Consider the following 23,075-nt stretch of genomic DNA (forward strand, 5'->3'; position numbering starts at 1 on the left):
TAAAAAGTACCAAAATCTGTATATAATAACATTTAACAGTAAAATACCAAACGGCGTTGGCAAAGTTATGCAAGCTCATTGACATATAGTGCATGAAAACATCAGGTATATATATATATCAGTTATAACACTCAATAAATGAAACTTATGGAACAATGTACTATTACCGGTATGTGTACAATATAAGAATTCAGCTGAGGGTCCTTAAAGATAATTGACATCTTGACAACAGTAAAAGAATCACAAAACACTGAATATATTTCATTATAATAATTAAGTAATAAATAAGTAAATAATATAAGTAATAAATAAGTAATTTGATTGTTCTCAGTTGACAATATGTTGAGTACAAGATTCTCAGGTCCATGAGCATACTGGTTCCAGGCTGCTAGTCAAGAGTGACACAAACAATTCATGTGCAACACTGTTATGGTTAATGGTACATTGTCATACTTCAAGAGTTTCAAATTAGGTCTAATAGAGAGGTAATAACAGGCATTACAAAGAAGGCACTGCAACATTTTGAAATAGTTAATGTGTTTCTTTATAAATGTTGTATCAGCATGTTAAAATAGTGTTAACTAATTTAATCATATATATTATAATATGTTAGAGTTATTTATCTGTTACTGAACCAGGTTATCTGTGTATCTTCTATCTCTGGCATTTGGGAGCAAAATAGGTCCCCTACAACCAATTGTTGTTGTAAGACTAGCCATTGAGGATAGGATGGCTACTATGGGTCCTGTCTGATTGAATATAATTTTATCCCAAGAGAATAAATTGTACCTAATGTTAATCAAGCACTGGTTTGACCAACACAGACTGAATTACTGAAAGGCTGCCGTGATATAACTGTTATATTGCTGACTAGTATAAACATTAAAAGTCAAAGCCAGAGAATAACCAGTCTCAATTATCTTCTTAAAAAGACACCATTGGGCGGGAAAATTAGGAACAAAAATTATGGATGAATGGATCATAGAAAATCAGGGCTGACACCAGGTGTTTGAGAAAAGAGTACGCAGGTATTACCCTACAGATAGCACCTATTATGCACACAATTTGCATAAAAAAGTAAGTGCTAGTTGCCTTACAAGACTCACCCCAGTGTATCTTAAATGTGCCATGAAACCTCCAATCTAAATCAATAGGTATTGTATATTCCCACATGTTCTAATGATGTGAAACATACCATTGACGTTACCTGTATATACATTATATATGTCAGTGGCTACTTTATAGTGATCCATACATAAGACATAAATCTTTAATAACCAGTAAAAAAATCAAATGAAGGCTAGAAACATGCTTGAAATCGTGTTTATTCCTCCTATACATGTATGTGAATAGTCTTTACTATACCAAAACACTTTATAAGGCATATTCAATTCTTTGTAATATTTGGGAAAACGGTCACAACCCTCAGCTTAAGTTGTTCTGGGTATTTAGGCATGAGATAATCACACGCATTAATGTCACTGTCCAGGTTTGAATCTCATTTGATGTATTTAGGGGCGGTCGGGTAGCCTAGTGGTTAAAGCGTTCGCTCTTCACACCGAAGACCTGGGTTCAATTCCCCACATGGGTACAATATGTGAAGCCCATTTCTGGTTTCCACAGCCGTGATATTACTGGAATTTGTTAAAAGCGACATAAAACAATACTCACTCACTCATTTGATGTATTTGGAGATGTACTTCAGCACAAAACCACATCTTTTCTGATTTCAAGTTAAAGTTGGTTATACATTCTAGTTGTTTCAGTATATTCTTTGCATACAGGAATTTATTTTGTAAGACAATTCTCTGGCTCAAAGTTGATTGCTTCGGCTTGACATGGCCTGCCACCATAGAGATTACATGGGTCAGGGAGCTGACCCTGATTATACAGATATGTCCTCCTCTGATGAACTTACTCATATTGCTGGAATAAGCTGTCTTATTCATGGACACAGAATACCTCACTCCCAGATAACATCCACACATTATGTATTCATGCGTGTGTCCCTCTTTCTTAGTCTGAGATCTTGCTATGAATACAGAGAAATATGTGAAACTGAGACAAATGAGCACTATGTTTGATAAGTCAAAGATTAAATATTTAGGCCTACAATGGCTCTTCTTTGAATACTTATGTAGTATTCCAGAAACTCTCTCCCCAGGGCTTGGTGCCATGTCAGAGATTGACATATCAAGTAGTATGTAGTTTTATACAATGAGTAATACATCAATATTGCAATGGTGCCAATTTCCAGTCACCCAATTAACCCACACCTTACCATAATGATATTTGTTTGATAATAATTATTTAATGCAATTTGAAAAAACCCAACTGATGACAAATTTGGTAAATGATATTACAAAACAATATTTCCCTATACATCTCATACAGCAAGATCATTAGCATGTAAATGAGTGAGTGAATGAGTTTAATGCTATGATCAGTAATCTTTGAGTTATATCATGGTTCATCTAAATATCTGTGTATGTGGCAGGCAAACCTGTGATTGACAGTTTATGCTAGTCAGTAATATTCCAGTTATATCATGGTGGTCTCTAAATATCTGTGTATGGGGCAGGCAAACCTGTGATTGACAGTTTATGCTAGTCAGTAATATTCCAGTTATATCATGGTGGTCTCTAAATATCTGTGTATGGGGCAGGCAAACCAGTGATTGACAGTTTATGCTAGTCAGTAATATTCCAGTTATATCATGGTGGTCTCTAAATATCTGTGTATGGGGCAGGCAAACCTGTGATTGACAGTTTAGGCTTGTCAGTAATATTCCAGTTATATCATGGTGGCCTCTAAATATCTGTGTATGGGGCAGGCAAACCTGTGATTGACAGTTTATGCTAGTCAGTAATATTCCAGTTATATCATGGTGGTCTCTAAATATCTGTGTATGGGGCAGGCAAACCTGTGATTGACAGTTTAGGCTTGTCAGTAATATTCCAGTTATATCATGGTGGCCTCTAAATATCTGTGTATGGGGCAGGCAAACCTGTGATTGACAGTTTATGCTAGTCAGTAATATTCCAGTTATATCATGGTGGTCTCTAAATATCTGTGTATGGGGCAGGCAAACCAGTGATTGACAGTTTATGCTAGTCAGTAATATTCCAGTTATATCATGGTGGTCTCTAAATATCTGTGTATGGGGCAGGCAAACCAGTGATTGACAGTTTATGCTAGTCAGTAATATTCCAGTTATATCATGGTGGTCTCTAAATATCTGTGTATGGGGCAGGCAAACCAGTGATTGACAGTTTAGGCTTGTCAGTAATATTCCAGTTATATCATGGTGGTCTCTAAATATCTGTGTATGGGGCAGGCAAACCTGTGATTGACAGTTTATGCTAGTCAGTAATATTCCAGTTATATCATGGTTCATCTAAATATCTGTGCATGGGACTGGCAAACCAGTGATTGATAGCATGATGCACGCTGTCAATGTACTGTGACACACAATGACTATCCAATCATTATTTGATGTCAAATATTGGGATTATTCTGACCTTGAGTCCACACAGTGCAAGTACTTAAAGAAAACTTCACACAAGTAAATGCTAGCAATGCTTCCACCAGGTATCAACCATCAGCACATGACATTTGCTTAAACTTTATCTCATCTCACGAGAGTTCTAATCAATACATCTCCACCCATTGCATATTGTGAGCTGCCTTTCACCAGTGTCAATGCCTTCTACACAGGAGGGAAATATACTTCAATATATCCCTAGCCTTCAAACTATACAGCAGAGTCATACTGTGTTATCAAATACCATGTGTATATTATCGACTGAATACAAAAACATTTAACTTTTCTCATGTAAGGGATCCAGTTATGGTATATAAAAAGAATGTATGAATATTCTTTAATTCTGTATCCACATTCAAAAAAGGTTTGAATGCCACCCTATAATATAAGTAATTGATAACATTGTTTATTTGCTTGTTTATTTGTTGTGGTTTAATGACGCACTCAGCAATATTCCAGCGGTCTGTAAATAATAGAGTCTGGACCAGACAATCCAGTGATTGACAACATGAGCATCAATCCACGCATTTGTGATCGATGACATACATCAACCAAGTCAGCGAGCCTGACCCTCCGATCCCGTTAGTCGCCTTTTACGACAAGCATAGTCACCTTTTACGGCAAGCATGGGTTGCTGAAGACCTGTTCTACCCCGGATCTTCACGGGCCTGATAACATAGCATGCATGACTGTCCAAGTATTTGATAAAGGCGATTTATTTCACTCAAAGATTTTTGTATCTCGCTGGCAACTATATATTATAATTGTGCAGCCTGTCACAGACAACCCACTATGATGTATGTCTCCTGGTGAAATGGGAGTGAATGGGAGGGATCACACTATCACAATCTCCTTTCATTACAACCGGTTGTCAAATAAACACACATTTTCTTATATCCTATTCTGACGCACATTTCAATATCATGGAGATTTATTGACGAAATGTCAGATTAACATGCACTGACCTAAATCACAGCACTTACAAATGGTAAAAAATCAAACAGAATTATGTGATTATGATTTGTAGAGCTTATGTGCCTTACATTTGCTCAACACTTAACATACTTAGCTGTGGTTAATATTTGTCTGCCATATAGAGCAATATTATTGAGATCAATTAATGAATGCATTTTTAGCTAATGATAACAAATTGTTTTTTAATCATAATTTACTGTGTTGTCATAATATTTTCATTAGCTTTGGATACAACAATCATGTTAGGAATAGAACAATTTTCATGATGAAATACTGACTACATTATTAGTTAAATTGTTTGATAGGCATTACTTAGAAGTTGACGGATGACAAAGTAGACACAATTTATGGATAACAACTTCTTTATCACTGTAAAGACAACGATTTAGTTATAGATCCTTTTACCGTTGTCAAGCAAGACTTTTTTCAAGCAAGCCTTGCTTGACATTGGTAAAAGGATATATTTAAGAATTGACCTTCACCTTGTGTGAGTTCATTGGAGTATGAACCTTCATAGGGTGAGGGCCAAACTGTATGAACGTCGGAGCTTGCCGTTGCGAGGATCTTCATGATATTTCATATCCAATGGAAAAGCTGTATATTGTGTAAACTTCAAATTACAAAAATTATACCGAAATGATCCCTTTACTGTAATTAAAGAAGTTGTTATCCATATATAGTGTCTCATTTGTGATAACATTATAATTTTCCTAGCAGTTGTTTGGTTAACAACACTGATGTTATGAATAAACTAGTTTTAAACAAATCTTGGACTTTACCATACACTATCTCATGTCTTTTCAACAGTTGTCTTGAAAATTGTCGATAATTCTTCTCAGTACCATGTCACATGGAACAGAATCACAAAATGGCAAAATCAATTCTTCTGGGCATTGTCGAGGCTGCTAGAAAAGAATGCTTGAACGTGCATACATTATTCATTAACTACATGAACGTGAAACTTTTTTGAAATGATAACATCATTGATATTTTGATTTGGTATCCAACAGGATCTTGCTTTAAGAAACGTGTGAACCTGATTCCCTAACTAGATTGAGTCAAATTAATCCTTTAAAAATGATATACTTTAACATAGGCTTACAGCAGTGTTCTGATAACACAGCATAAAGGAAATATCACCGGTATAATATGTCGCATAATAAGTGTTATAAATATAACCTATAACAATAAAAAATATTATTTTTTTAAAAGAAACAAAATTTATATTTTTTCATTCATCATCAAATATCTGAATAGTTATTATGTGCTGAAATATTTTTTTACAGTCAGAAAGAAACTAGATAACCTTCAGATCACAATAAGTGCTCATTCTGAAAATTGAATGTTTGGTTTATTTAGTTAGTTATATAATGTTTGTATTATTTAGATAGTGAGAGTGGTAGCTGATTCCAGATGGGTTTCCAACACTGTTTACCTGGAAGTTCATATACAAATGCCATCCATTTCCCCATGTATGCTCAGAGACATGAGAATCCTACAAGCACCTGCAGAGATGACAGCATCTCACTTACACTTAGTCGTATATAATGAAGCTGTCATCAATACAACTGTTGATTCCCTACAATGACATTTAGAATGGCAATCTTATACATGACATTAAACACACATTTTCTGTACAATGATAGGCTGGAGGAATGCAAAGATAAAGCCCTATGTTATTAATGTTAAAGTGAGAATACATGCATCTTCCCTGCACAGCAAACAACACATTATTAGTCATGTTAGAATTCCATGCATGTGATAACTCGCCGTAGACGCCTGCCTTAGCCCTTTCACTGAAAATAGCCCCATTTTGAAGAATGAAGACCCATCCAACATGCTTCAATAAAATCATTGCCTGTTTTGAAGAATGAGGTCCAATCTTGCTTCAATGAACTCATGGTCTGTTTTGAAGGATGAGGACCCATCCAACATGCTTCAATAAAATCATTGCCTGTTTTGAAGAAGGAGGTAGCATTTTGCTTCAATAAACTCATGTTCTGTTTTGAAGGATAAGGTTCCATCTTGCTTCAATAAACTGATGCCCTGTTTTTGAAGGATGTGATGTCATCTTGCTTTAATAAACTCATGGTCTGTTTTGAAGGATGGGATGTCATCTTTGCTTCAATAAACTCATGGCCTGTTTTAAAAGGAAGAGGTCCCATTTTGCTTCAATAAACTGATGCCCTGTTTTTGAAGGATGAGATGTCATCTTGCTTCAATAAACTCATGACCCCTGTTTTTGAAGGATGAGGTCTCATCTGCAGCAAACCCATAACACTTGCTTCTTAATCATGTTAATTGAGAAGTCATATATTTCAGAATAAACTTATGATCCTTCCTCCACTAAGTTGAATCAATAACTAGTGATTTTTCAAATGTCAAGGCAGTAAGACCCAGCAACTGAAGAGTCCTAGTATCTTCTCTACTGAGTATCACATGCATGTAGAGAGAGACTTCAAGCCAAACAGCTTCCACATGCTTCTCAACCGGCTTACCTATGCATGTGATCTACAGATTTTAGTAACTGATACATATAGCGTTTTACAAGGGGTTCCCCTAAATACTGCGTCTTTCCTGAAACAGACAAGATATTAGTGTATGCACATACTAGCTGCAAAAGCTACACTATGCTATATGACCAGTGTATATATAAGTCATGTAGCTGTGAATTCCATATCTTTGTAGCAACAAATTTAGAATTGATTAACAATACTGATGACCTTCTTATATGCTATACTGTTCCTGCAAAAGATCTTTGCAATAGTTAAAAGCCATGTGACCCAGGTATAATTATTGTCTCTACCAGATCAAGATGTCTTGAACGACCTTTCACGTGACCTTGCTGAAGGTTAGCTGTTCATTCTCTGTATTCAAGGTAGAATTATACATTATTTTGCTCGTTTTTGTTTGTAATTTTGTGCTGAGATCAGCAAGATTCTGGATCAGACATACCAGTGGGTGATATCATGAGCAACAATTAACATCATCTGGGTAGGCTGACATGCAATCAACAAAGTCTGATTACCAATTCCAATTTAGTCACCCCTTATGACAAACATTTGAGAACTGGGGGCTTATTTCAACCCAGGACAGACCTATCATCGACCCAACAAAGTTTTATTCTCTTTGTACAAATTACTAAGATATGGAATTCACAGGAATACGGCTACAAAAAGGGAAGGTGATCAAAGATAAAGGGTGATCTGAGATAAAGGTAGACAAACAGCTAACAGAGAGAAAAACAGACAGGACAATGATACTATGTGACTGTATTTATGGAAAGGTTAAAAGGTGGAATACATAGGAAGAATGGGGTGGGGAAGAAGGGAGGGGTGGGAACTACCTAGGCATGGAGGGGCAGGGAGGGCTAAGGTGTGTAGGGTGGGGTAGGTATGGTAGCGGACATGATGGTAGTTAATCCATTATTATTCATAAAGTTTTTTCCAAATTTACATCCTTATAACAAGGTTAATAGACAGGTACAAGTTGTAAAACAGCATTCAACTAACATGGACATATAAAATAAGTTCATTTTGCTTGATTTTCATCATATAACCATGTGAAGTGATAGACCATTCCCCACCCAGTGGTACATGTCACATCTTCTGTTAAGAAAACATTCAGGATGGCAGGGTAGCTGAATGGTTAAACAATTTGCTCCTCACCCCTGAAGACCCAGGTTCGATTCCCCTCATGGGTACAATGTGTAAAGCCCATTTCTTGTATCCCCCACCATAATAGTGATAGTTGAGAACAACCGCCATTAACACATTACCTGTCACCTACCAAACTGTATTGTCTATAAGACATGATACTCCAGGACCGGGATTATTTTGGGTTAACTATTTTTGAATTGGAAAGAGAGACAGCAGGACGAGGCTACACATGTCTAGTCAAGTGCTGAGGTGTTATACTATACAGCATACAGAAGCAAAGAGGTGACGCATATATACAGGAAGGGAGCTACACTAGTGCTGGACCAACTACAGTGCCCTGTGAGAACAGGTGGGTGTGGCAGGGTTGATAGGTGCCAACATATACCCTTACCTATGCATGTGTTCTATAGATTTGATTAGCTGGTACATGTAGTGCTTCACTTTTCTTTCTGGTAGGTAATGACGTTTGCCTACAAATAAAGACTACTTGTATTGAAATTGTTTGGGTCCCCTGCAGCGAGGTATATGGTTGTGGTGCTGTGTTTACTGAGCTGTCACATGGGCTTCTGATTCGGCCATGATTGGCCTATAGTGGTGATGTCAAGGAGATTAGCATGGCTTGCGTTGTGAGAGGGTATGGGACGTAATGCCTCAAAGAGAGAAAGGTTCAATGATGTAACTGGACATTTCATATGAACATAAACAACCAATGAAATACATAGCACCATAGTCATTATTTTTTAAATTTCTTTGTTCATGGATCTGTCAACCAAATTTCATAAATGAGGATTTTTTTTAAAGTAGGTCATCAAGAGAAGACCTGACATTACAAATAAACACGTTTTTTACATTTATTTCACCTGATTGACAATGTTTTTCAAGAATTCACTATAAAACATGTTTCCATGTTTTTTATTTATTTCCATTTTGATAACTGATGCTATGGTCTTTGGCCAAAAAAATCGGTAACAGTTTTCTCACATCATCAAATGTTATGCTGATAGTCACATTATATCATATAAATGATGCAATGATTCAGTTTCATCAGCAATGATTTGGTCAAAGTATACTATTGATAAAGAACATTCTGACATATGTAAATGTGAGAATTGTCACAAAGAACATGGTTTCAACAAAAAGAGAAGCATGAAGCTCTGTAGCTCACTTGAATATTTGAACGATTTTCAACACAATCTCACTAAAACCAGACCTCAATGCAAAAGATCTGAGGACATCCCATTACAGGTCACATGAGAATGACCTTTCGCAAATTTAGACCAACCAATCACAGGACTAACAAAGAAGTCAACATTAGCCAATCAGAAAGCTGGTTTTTTTCTAGCTTTACAGCACTTCCAATCCATTTGAAATATACTGATTCAAAATTGGAAAACTGAACCAACAAAAATTGTGGAATATCCAATGGATGGCAGAGATTGTATTGCAGTACTTCCTCAGGCTATGCAAAATCCCCTCTGTACCAAATCTTTATCCCTTTAAAGCGGTGATTTTGACAGAATTATCATACAGTCCAAAACTTGTTTGGAATACCCCATGTTAACCATTTCAAGGTTGCATGACTAAAAAACACATTCCAACTATAAATTTCCTGATCTGGTAAGTGACGCTCTGATTGGTCGGATGAAAGGTCGTTCTGACGTGACCCGTAATGGGATGTCCTCAGATCTTTGTTTATGGGTAGCAAGAACTTTGATCTGATTTTACTGAGATTGGCAACTGCCTAGGCTGTGTTATTTAAAATTAAGGTAAAAAAGGGCATACAAGGATCCTAAATATAAACATGCCCAATACATAACAAAGATCCGATACAGCAATAACAGACAAACAAAATAACATTTTGAAGATGGTTGCCATGGCTGCCATGCTACAAATTGGTAAAGTATTTTAATTATACCATTGTTGGCACAAGACATAACAACATTCCGCCTTTTCAGCATTGATTTTTTAGATACAAAATGAAGCAGAATGATGGTACTTGCAAGACATGATGAAGGTCAAAAGTTATTAAAAAAAGTATAAAATAGGAAAGAACAATACAAACATCAATAGACAGTAGATTCACTCCATATTGAAGCAAAACCTGACACTTCAATAATGGTTGAATAATAGGAAAATATGAAATTCTTTCAAATGTCAAACACACAATTACAGTGATTAATAGATCTTGAAATTATAGGTGAAATCAGATATTAAATATGTTCATACATGAAGGTCAGAAAAGGTGAAACAAATTGAAACATTTTTGCAAAATGCTACACATATATATTTCATCATGAAACAAACATATAGAGCTGAATAGTGGATCAAAATACAATATGGCAGTCATTGTGGCCATGTTAAGAAATTTGATAACATTTATGCGAGCATAATTCAGATATAATAATACTGAGGTGTTATCAACATAAAAATAAGATTCATAAACTGAGCCATTTGGATACTTACAACATAAAATGTAATCATCAACTCAAAAAGTCAGATTAATTACTTTAATATTTAAAAAAAGCAATATACTGCCATGTTTAGAATTGAATGGGATTTCTGCAACCTGATTTTAATGCAGTCATTGCTCCGATTGTCCATGAAAGGGCCTTCTGGTGTTTCATAAGATGTCGAAAATATGAAACACACCACACACCATTACATAAGCTCATTTGAACATTCAGTTCAGACGAGTAGAGCATGGAAAACTGAAAATCAGATTGTTAAATCCAAACAAATTATTTGTCTTATTTGAGTAGCAGAATAGCAAACCAGTTTCATCCAACTTTCTAGTATGAACAGCACCTACCTTTAATGAGTTCATACATGTTCATGTCCATGAGCTCCACAACCAGGACTAACGTTCCCGACTTCTTATCACTGAAAGAGACAACATACGGCCATGACTGTAAACAGGTGTTCTAAGTTTGTTGTTATATGTTTGTTTTTGTTTTGCTTGTTGTTTAACGCCCACACTCAGCAATTTTCCAGCTGTAAATAATCAAGTCTGGACCAGACAATCCATTGATTGACATCATGAGCATCGATCCACGCAATATGGATACGATAACATGCATCAACCAAGTCAGCGAGCCTGACAACTCGATCCCGTTAGTCACCTATTACGACAAGCAAAGTTGCCTTTTACGGCAAGCATGGGTTGCTGAAGACCTATTCTACCCCGGATCTTTACGGGTGTTGTTGTTTACATACTTGGGCATGTAATTTGTGCTGGTTAAGGTTGATGCTCAACTGCAGGTTTCATTGTTATAGTGGTAGCTAGTATTAACATGTGAATCCCCTAACGCCAAGGAAACTAGTCTTGTATACATATGCTATGGTATAATGTTATTCTAATAAATAGTTTGTCAGTTATCCTGTGTTGTTAAAGTTATTATAAAGCAGCCACGATTCCACTCAGTGAACATTTAGCAAAAAGTCTGGAAGCAGCATTGTTTTAGTTTTCCCGCTATATAAGCTACATTTTGATCATGGACCTACATTATTTAAAAAAAGAGAGCAACATTTCATTCATAAATAAGCGCCTAAGTCAAATGTACAGGTGTAAGTTATTTGTCTATTGTTATCTTCGTATTGTGACTAGGGCTGGGACGAGTCCAAATTTACTACCCGGGTACCCTAATCCCTATTACCCGACCCTACCTGGGTACCCGCTGTTTGTGTCAAGAGATAGGTATAAAATGTTCCACTGGCAATAGTTTGATAGTAGCCCTAGCAGAATGTTTTTAGATACACGTATAAAACGATGTGGTCATGCATACACTGAAGTTGACTGAAGTTTGAGCTTTGTTCAAACATATTAAGTCAAGAAGAAATGCAAACATTAGAGACTTAAAATTGTCATGTAACCATGTAGTTATATAGTGAATTTTTGTCATGAAACAATATATCATGTGACTAACCACGGGTCAGGGTAGTCCTGTGGGTACCCAGGTCCTACTCAGTAACCCCCTGACTCGAGTACCCGAGTTACCCGTCCCAGCCCTAATTGTGACGTCATAGTTCTCATAAACATATGCTGTTAATATGCTTATAATGAATTACTTTTACAACTACAGAAAACTACGGTTATAACGAACACGCTTATAACAAATTGACAGAAATAATTAACTGTTTTTTTGGTCCTGGGCATCCGCTGTATATGTACTTATAATGAACTACGGTTATAACGAACTACAATTAGTGGTCCGTTTGAGTTCGTCATAACTGTAGTTTACTCTGTGTGTATACATACGTAAGACAAAATGGTCTTTTTCACAGATGATAAAATTATTACAATTTGTGAACAGAAAACACCAATTAAGCAAGTTATTATTATCCTTTCATGAAATGTTCTTTCAATTATTCACACTTCTATAAGTTGTCACTGGATACGTACAAGATAATTTCTAGAAGGTCAAGGACATTCGTGTGTGGGTTGAGACGTCGCATGGCTTGGACTTCACGCAGGTGTTGCACCTGATCCAAGCTGAAAAACATCAAATAATCAAATTAATAATAAAACAATATTTTCCTTACAAATATTCCATCTCCCAGATCATAGCTTTTGTGAAATAATATCATTAAAATTGAATGTTTTGTGAGATGCATATTGTACATTGACTGCATACTGCATAAAGTATAACCTTTGCTTGGAAGATAATGAAAGACAAAATACTTATTTTCTACTCAACCAGGCAATATTGGGTTTCCTAATACAGTAAAGATGATGATTCAAAATGGTTGTCTACAGCTTAAGCTTATCATATAGTGACTTTCTTAAATATTTAACACAGAAAAGTACAATGATCTTGTTTCTATATAGTTGTCTTTATATAGTTGTACGGGTAGGGACCCGTGAAGATACGCTTAGAATTGGTCTTAAGCAACCCAAGCTTGTGGTAAGAGGTGACTAAAGGGAGTGAGTTGTTAGGCTCGCTGACTTGGTTGATGCATGTCATCGTATCCCAGTTGTGTAGATCAATGCTCATGATGTAAATCACTGGATTGTCTGGTCTAGACTTGATTATTTACAAAACACCGTCATATAGCGGGAATATTGCTTAGTGCATCATTAAGTAACAAACAAACAAACCTGATGGTTGCATTAACTAATGGTTGTCATAATCTGATCTGAGGTATTATTTTCTGAATCAGCAAACCAGACTCAAAATGCTATAATGGATGACTGGAGATTATTAATAAATGTAAACTAATCTCCAGTCCATAATTTTTTGTCTTTTGGGTGTGGTAAATCAAACATTGCTCATTCAGCAAATAATTCATGTCTTTCCACTGCTAATGTTAACTGTTGGGTTTTAAGGTGTTAAGATGCCAATTTAATGCATAATATATGATTACTTATTCAAAGTAAGTCTAGCCTCGTTGTGAATTTATCTCTTATTCTAACTGTGTTCCGATGTTGTCCAAATAATAAACTTGCTTGATCAATGAAACACACAACACCATAAGAACTTCATTAATTTCTGTACAGGTTTATTAAGGGGGCAGTGATCCATAATGTGTCCAAAATAATTTAATCATCATCAATTTTATTCAACACTTTGTAGCAAGGGAAGGTCTACCATTTTGTGTTAAATCAGGGCAAGCACTTGCATATTCATCAGACTATGACTCAAGATCTAAACTAAGCATCTAGTTGTGGACTTACAGAACAGTATTTATGATTAAATTTCATTTTATTAATGAGTTGAGTGTCAAAAAATGTTTGCAAACATTTATTTTACTGGACTTTGCCCTGCAGTTTATATCCATCAACCATCAATTCTATAAATAAATAACAAATCACAAAACATTACTCTCATATTCAATTTTGCAGGGATTTATCTAGACCTGCTCAGAGGCTGATATTCAGCCCCAAGTCTGGAGCAAAGGTCAGTAAAAATTCCAAAATTGGAATTAAATATTTCCCGATTCATTCATTATATCTATAATTACTGGTAATGTTATACCTTGGTAAAGGTGACTTGTATTTCACTGATAACAGGACCAATACACAGGAAGAGGCTTTAATGCTTGGTTTAACATTATTGCTAGGAATGCACTGTTAAAACTTAATTTTAAAATACCTCTGAATTTAAGAAAATATCAACTTTGATAAAAATCCCAATTTTGAACAACATAACGGTTGTTTTTCCAATTTGCCTGCAAAGGGCATTTAGTTTGGAATCCTAAAATAATAATCTATGATCTAACAAATGGTGCTGATACTCATGAATCATCAATCAACTCTATCATGTCTATCGTAAACAAAAACATACACAAACACTTCCTTGACAACCAGGCTCAGGTTCTCTTCAACTGCTAGAACCATGTTATCATGGACAAATACATTTTGACACGATCACGATAGAATGAACAAGTGGTTATCACTGATCAATTAGCTTATCAAAATATTTCCATGTGAATAAAGTGTAAAATCTAACATTATTGTACAAACATTTAGGAAGTTTAATGTGAACAATGAAGTGTTTGCTCAAGTGGAGCCTATCAGCTATGCTTGCATTTAGCGATACTAAACAAATATTGTTCACAGAAACCTGTGTCGGAGTCAATGGCTACACAAACAGTACAACAATAGCTGGCACAGAAGTTGTAGTTCAGCACAACACACAAGCCAGGTAGGATCCACACACACAAACACCTCCATGTAAGTCTATTACCATGATAAAACATGTCTGGAGAAATGCTTCAGTATTCCTAGAGACCTTGATTGTGTTCTGCACCAACACTCAGAGTCCGTTACCTAGTCTACTCTAGCGCACCTTCCCAAAGAAAGCAGCATGCTAGTAGCGTGTATATAAAGTATTACATACCACGATTGGTATAATCTTACAGATTTTGTGATATATTTAAAACTTTGTGAGCAATATGGTTTTAAGCAGCTTTTATCCTCATAGCGATAATATGGCAGAATGGACTTCACGCGTTGTTCCCGTGTAGGGGAATCATAGGCTTGTCTATAACGATCAAAGTTTACTAACCTATAGGTTACCTCCCGGTCCTAACTAAGTGCAAAATTTTTATTATCACTGTTGATATATTATTACAGATAAGGAGAGGTAATAACTTAATTGTTTATAATAAAAAAATATTTCACTGTTAAAATATTTAACACTAAGAAAACAATTTTCATAATTTGTACAGTTCTGATCCATAAGATTGTGTGGATTCGATCATTAGAAGTAGACAGCATGTTATGTAACAAATGTCGGTGTTTTCAAATACTTCTTGTGAAAGAATACCACATGCGACTACAACACTAGACTGTGGATTCAATCATTAATAGACAGCCAGCATGTCAAGTAACAAATGTCAGTGTTTTCAAATACTTCTTGTGAAAGAATACCACATACGACTACAACACTAGACTGTGGATTCAATCATTAATAGACAGCCAGCATGTCATGTAACAAATGTCGGTGTTTTCAAATACTTCTTGTGAAAGAATACCACATGCGACTATAACACTAGACTGTGGATTCAATCATTAATAGACAGCCAGCATGTCATGTAACAAATATCGGTGTTTTCAAATACTTCTTGTGAAAGAATACCACATACGACTATAACACTAGACTGTGGATTTAATCATTAATAGACAGCCAGCATGTCATTTAACAAATGTCGGTGTTTTCAAATACTTCTTGTGAAAGAATACTACATGCGACTACATTTCTAGACTGTGGATTTAATCATTAATAGACAGCCAGCATGTCATGTAACAAATGTCGGTGTTTTCAAATACTTCTTGTGAAAGAATACCACATACGACTACAACACTAGACTGTGGATTGATCATTAATAGACAGCCATCATGTCATATAATAAATACAGGCATTTACATACACTTCTTGTGACAGATGCCACATGAATTATGAATTAAAGAGACAAAACCTATTTCCATATTCTATGTATGATTCCAACTATATCATGAGCATGTATTTATGAATCACTATCAAACAGTGATGATACCAGGTGTTCACGAAGAGGTGAGCTTATCCTGCACCACCGGTGGCACACGTCACAAGCTCTCATATTACGGACAGTATGTCAAGGTCACCAAAACACTCAATCAATTATAGTCCCGCAATTATAAGAGCATATATAAATACAAACTCCAGACATACACAAGCACCTGTTTAAAGTACATGCTACCACCTAAGAGCCTTGTTTTTATTTCATGATACCCCGGTAATAATTTCAGCCTGCAGGGGGCCCAGCAGGTCCACAGAAGTACAAACTGATTGTCTGGGCAGTGAAGTGTGGAGGCTGACATTCAGGCTAACACACAAATTAATGGCAACCCTTGCATGATCATTTACCATTAACCCTTAATGTGGGGGAAAACATGTCAGCACCACAACTAATGTGTTTACGCTAACAGGCCATGGCTGGCAGTGTTTGTTCATAACACTGACACATACACAACTGGACATTTTCACCTTCAGAAGTGTTTTGTTTGCCTTATTTTACTTCCTGGCAGGAATTATTCAATTATATAACTGAGTGAGTGAGTATGGTTTTACGCCGCCTTTAGCAATATTCCAGCAATATCACGGCGGGGGACACCAGAAATGGGCTTCACACATTGTACCCATGTCGGGAATCGAACCCAGGTCTTCGGCATGACGAGCGAACGCTTTAACCACTAGGCTACCCGACCACCCCAATTATATAACTGAAACTCAAAGCCGATCCATCATGAGTGTATTTCTTACATTCATTAGTATCTCTTTTTTTATGGGGGCCCAGTTGGCCCAGTCTAAGGTTTGGCAGCACTATACCCTTGCTCATGGGTGTTTCCAAAGTGGTAACGATCTGCCCACTTGGAGCTCTCTTCGCACACTAAACTGACATGCCACAATCTAACTGGAATACTGTTCAAAGCACCCTTAAACCCAACTCACTAACTCATTCTTTTTTCATATTTTCTGTACAGTAGTAACACAGGTGACAGTAGAGGGGGATTAGATTTTGCAAATATTCTCAATGTATCCCTGTTGTATTAATAAATATCACAGATCCGTTTCCAGTACGTGATACATGTATAATATTTTGACGTAACTGGAATTTAACGGTTCTGGAATTTGTATTCAACCACCACATGGCAAGAGTAACAACACTAGGTCCCATAATCTAACAATTTGTGTCTTGTTTATGATGTCACACATATTATAACAGTTCCCATAAATATATAGGAGAATATTCAAAACAAATTTTAAATTTTCACCATTGTCTCAACCCTCATTTAAACCACTGTTAACAAAAGTACACATTTTTGGGAGATCCAAGAGAAAACAAGATTTACAAGAAAACTCTACAATCTAATAATATTTTGCAAAGTTGAAAAGCAATGAGCACACCCTTTTGAACCCCCTTCTTGTTTGTATTGTTGTATTGATGTTAATTGAAGACAATTTTCAAATGAAATAAAACAATAGTGAATAGCTGCCAAATTGCTGTGGCCTAATGCAGTGTTCACCATGTCACTTGCTATTGGCATAGCATCCTAAAATTTCAGGACAAGAATCAAAATTGCCAATTACAAAACGAATGCAGCCTCAACTTAAAAAGTCCCCCATTAAGTAACAGTGTTCTTTTACATTTGATATTTAATAGTTTATTATCATGTTTCTATTGCAATACAAATACCTTTCCATTATAAACTTAAAAAAGCAAAGGGCATGGTAGTATAGTGCTTAAAGCATTCACTCATCACATCGAAGGCTCGGTCTGAAGCCCATTAATGGTGTGCTGTGATATTGTTGGAATATAGCTAGAAAAGCAGTGTAAAACCAAACCCACTCACTCAGACTTAGTTCTATACAAGCACTTTACAGTGATTGAACACTGCCACATATACCGTAAATTGCCATCTATAAAGCGACCCCGCCTAAAAGACAACCAACCTGTAAAAGCCTTCAAAATCGATTCTAATTCATATACCCTGTCTATAAGGCGAATTAGAATGAAGCACATCACCAGCACATACAAAATCCCTACATTTGCAATAAAAACGTGTTTGTCTTCCACAGAAAAAAAATTAATTGTATCCCTTCAGTGAATTCACAGATGATAACAATTATACTTGGCCAATACAAATTTGAGATAAAACATCAGTAGACATGATGATTAAATATTAAATTGTATTTACTGTTCTGCTAGGCATTGTTTTATGTGCAGGGATTAAGGTTACTCTGTGATCTGAACTTAGGTGAGGTGAAATTGGGTTTAACGTCGCGTCCAAGATTATTGCACTTATATAGCGACGTGCATGTACGTGTGTGTGTTTGTGTGGCTGCTTGTACTAGTCCGGACTGATGCCGATTTATAGTGCTAGCTCACTGAGATACCATGCCGCAACATGAATACCCCACTCAGACACAGTATACTGACTCCGAGCCGACCAGTCCTTGTTTTAGCCCCTTAATGCCGAGCGCCAGACAGGGTAACAACAAGTACCATCTTTTAACGTCTTTTGGTATGACGCGGTCGGGGATCGAACCCCGGACCTTCCGCTCTCCGGGCGGACGCTCTATCTGAACTTAGACTTCTTTGCTTAAAGAATTTCAAACTTGATCTTCATTCAGATGACGGAGAAAGGATGATGGACAAACTTGGAATGACAATCACACTATTTGCTCCATGGAAGCCAATGAAAGGAACCTTAAGCAAAAAAAAATAATAGTCTTGGTTCTCAAGCACCACCCGCATCATCATAAAGTCTGCAGCACGTTTTGTTTTAATTTCCATTTTCAACAAAATATAAAAATCCTAATACTTAAACACAATGCACAAAAAAAATTGAAAATGGAAACAAAAACAAAACGTCCAGTGAACTTTTTGATGATGTTGGCATTGCCTGAGAACCAAGACTATTATTTTTTTTAGCCTTCAGTGAATTTTTATATATTTTGACTGTCAACAATTTAAATTTTTCAGCCATGATCTTGTAATCTGAATAATGTCTCCCTAGTCCAAAGTGATACACAAATAATTATGGATATCAGTCTGTTGTTTATCAGTCCAATCCAACAAACTGATACTTTTCTGGATCTGAACTCAACTTCTTTCCTTCTGCAGTTTCCTCATGACAGATTAACTATAGCAATATGAACGAATCGTGATCCCAAATGTTTTGTGGGTAGTATAGGTACTGATCTGGTTTGACCTGTGCCCCAGATCAGTTGCGGAGATATTGACGCTTGAGTTGTTTAATTCCTTCATTGCATGATAAAAAGCCATCTTGATCATCTGGGACATGGAATCAATGAGCTGATGACAGGGATCTGTTTACATTACAAATAAAAACAAACTCTCAACACATTCTCACTGAATCAAGCACTGCCAACATGTAAACATGGTAAGACTGTTAATTAATTCAAATTGGACAGTTTAAAGAAACTGGTCCCAACCATTAAGGTCTTCAGAGATTGGATGTGTCTGCTTATGCAGGGTCTAACTACATTCCATTCTGTGTGGGGGCTCATCAGGGTTTTCAAATGTATGCTTGTGGCAAGAAAATTGGAAAAAAGCTCTTTGTCTAAAATTAGACTTTGTTCAGGTATTTTATTAACTGAACATGCTGAAAGATATACAAACATTTCATTCAATGTTACAGGTCAGAGGTCAAACTTTGAGAGGATTTGACAGTATTTCATGTTATGCCCTGGCATGTCTGCTTCATTTGGGAGGAAAGCCTGACATGATGCAGGTCGTAGTGAGTGAGTGAGATGGTTTTACGCCGCTTTTAGCAATATTCCAGCGGGACACCAGAAAATGGGCTTCACACATTGAACCCATGTGGGGAATCAAACCCAGGTCTTTGGCATGATGAGCCAACGCTTTAACCACCAGGTTTGTATATGTATGGTGCTGACAAACCTAAAAACATTGATCAGGGTGAATCTGGGATTCAAATCTTGATCATAGGTTTCTGGTCTGCCTAAAACATGCAACTCTGCACAGAAAATTGCGGCGCCATAGAAGACTGGGTGAACCGTGCCCTTGCTCTGCATGGAGAATAAGTCTACGAGCCAGGCTACCACACATATCAATCAATAAGCAACACATATTATCTCTCTATACAATTCACATCATGCAATGATTTAATAGGATTATTGACCGAAAGATGATAATATGCATCAAACAAGTCAGCGAGCTTGACCACCCGATCCCATTAGTCACCTTTTACGACAAGCATAGTCGCCTTTTACGGCAAGCATGGGTTGCTGAAGACCTATTCTAGCCAAGATCTTCAGGGGTCACAAATTAGTACGAGTCCAATTAGACACAAAATAATATGGATGTTGGAATGATTGAAACTAATTAAATTGAAACAGGTACAGTACATGTCAGATGTTCTTCACTCAACCACTTAGTTTTGATTCTAACAAGGAAACTCCCATCATGAATAAGCACAAGGCATCCCACATACTTTGTATTTTGTACCACCAAAAGCTATTACTGAGAGCCATCGACTAATTGTTTATAGAAAAAATTAAGACTTCGTGTCAAAAGTACTCAACTCAAAATTATCTGGAAAACAACTTGTATGAATTCACCTAAAAATCGGAATTCGTAGCAGTGAGTAGAAACATGTGCACAGACTCTTCCATAACAGGAACATTCATAACATGTGATATATTTAGGTCACATGTTACTGTAGGTCTTCCAGCCTTTAGGTATGACTTGATGATGACCTTTAACTCATTCAGCCTTTAACAGACAATTTATGGTAAACAAATAACTAAATGACAAATCGCTTGTCAACATTCACAATGCTGTTCCAGACAATGACCTTAATATGGAGTTTTCACACTGTCTTAACAGCTGCCACTTACTTTTTCAATTATCACTGTATGAGTGGTAGGTGCTCAATCTCATTAAAATCTGAGGACATCCCATTACGGGTCATGTCAGACCGACCTTGCACGAACTTTGACCAACCAATGGAATGACCAGTCAGAAGGCAGCTTTCTCGTGCTTTACGGCACTAATTTCAAATTGGCGACAACACTTCGCAACATATTTTGACAAAAACTCGATTAAAAATTTGAAACCTGAACAAAAGAACATTCTGCAATGGCAAATAGATGGTCTAGATTGTATGGATTCAGTCATTAAACCCGTAACCATCGTTCAGAATATCCCGTGTTAAAGTCTTCGAGGTTGTATAATTAGAAATCACATTCCGACTGTCACTTTCATGATCTGGAAAGCGACGCTCTGATTGGTCGTATGAAAGGTCGTTCTGACGTGACCCGTAATGGGATGTCTTCGGATCTTTGTTTAGCGGTAGCGAGAACTAAGGTCTGATTTTAATGAGATTGGGTGGGTGCTAAGGGATGCGCTTACACTTTTCACGAACACCTGTTGACATCACTGTTTCCGCATATACTCCAGACAGGTTATTCTCTCGCATTGACAGTTTGAATTCAGGTACAAAATAAATACCGACATGGCTCAAACAAAAGTATCTTGTCATATATTTTCGCTGGTTGAGCAAAGCTTACTTACAGTGAGTCAACATTCTCATATAAATCTTAAAAAAGATAGGTTTATCCTTAGACTAAATAACTAACTTTTTGGTACAATTTAGTAGGGATTTCACCCTACAAAATTTGTCTTATGACACACAGGATACACATACATTTCTTGCATGAATACAAGACAGGAGTCATGGCATAATGTGTACAAGAACTTCAAGGCATCTATACACCACATGACCCACTGCCAGTGTCACACATGACCCACTGTATACACCGGAAAGCTCTGGGGCCGATTCAAACTGGGCTTCGATTTACAGCACTTGCTTATCAAGACAGTCCAAATGGAAAGTCCTTTTCAAACAAGTTATGAACGAAGTCTGACCCTAATTCAACTAGCTGAAAGGCTTGTTGTACGTTGGCCATAAAATTTGATTGTGTAGGGGTAATACTGTCGCAACCATTTCAGATCTGGAGTAATGAAAGACTACATGTCAAGAGGGGAAATTGGGTTACCAAGATTACAATGTGTGACAATGAACCTGATCAGCAGCACTATAGTAGCAGGTGCTTGGTACATGCTAGTAAGACGATATTCCTCGTAGGAAGATCATAGATTTAGTGCCACAGATTATCTCAATAGTTAATTATGGGTTCATAACACTTTGGGGTTTAGATCATTATATATGAAGAAGAGGTTTGTATTATCTCAGAGGACAAACAAACTAAATTGAATACTGTAATAGATATGCCATAACTAATGTTTATCCTGGCCCATAATGTGCTGTATGGGATTGGGCATTGTATAATGTGCCAGAGTAATGGCTTGAGTGACAGGTCGCCCTCATGCCTGATCAATATCTATGTATGTTTTTGTGGTATCATTGCACAGTTTTCAAGATAAAATCAAGGTATATCATTTTACATTGAGACTCACTACGATGAATATCATTACATTTATCCTTGATATTTTGTACAAGATGGAGGTTTGATATTCAATTATCTGGAAATATTCAACAAATAGAGCATCTTAACCGAGTATCCTTTGATATCAAACATATCAACACGAGTCGATGATCATCCTTCCAACTGTTTAGTCCCTCATCAGTAAAAAGCAGTGTTTTAGTGTGCAAAAAAAACAGCTTACAAGCTAAAGTGGCAGGGAGATAAGTGATGTCATTTGACTGTGATGTCATGGTAACCCATGATGTCACACTGGTCTGCAAAGCATTGTGATGTAATTTAATTTGCAGCAAATATCTCCTACAAGGTCCTTTGCCAGAGCAACTGAAGTACCAAAGTATGAACTACAAACAAGTACAAACAACATACCTCTACCAGGAGAGGTGAGGTGAAATTGGGTTTAATGTCGCATCCAAGATTATT

The 23,075-nt window shown here is 36.6% G+C and overlaps 1 protein-coding gene across 2 annotated transcripts in view; it reads right to left on the reverse strand.

The window, feature by feature from the left end:
• LOC139443093 (MAPK/MAK/MRK overlapping kinase-like) overlaps positions 1 to 23,075 on the reverse strand; it is a 57,058-nt gene that overhangs the window by 18,540 nt on the left and 15,443 nt on the right. For both annotated transcript variants that reach the window (XM_071224025.1, XM_071224024.1), the window contains exons 3-5: positions 12,578 to 12,667; positions 10,988 to 11,058; positions 8,570 to 8,648 (exon numbers count right to left, since the gene is read on the reverse strand). In XM_071224025.1, the coding sequence (XP_071080126.1) occupies positions 8,570 to 8,648; positions 10,988 to 11,058; positions 12,578 to 12,667 (240 nt within the window). The remainder of the gene's footprint in view (positions 1 to 8,569; positions 8,649 to 10,987; positions 11,059 to 12,577; positions 12,668 to 23,075) is intronic.

The sequence above is a fragment of the Haliotis cracherodii genome, unplaced genomic scaffold (genome assembly GCF_022045235.1).
Source record: "Haliotis cracherodii isolate W230 unplaced genomic scaffold, xgHalCrac1.p SCAF_5, whole genome shotgun sequence".
Taxonomy (NCBI): domain Eukaryota; kingdom Metazoa; phylum Mollusca; class Gastropoda; order Lepetellida; family Haliotidae; genus Haliotis; species Haliotis cracherodii.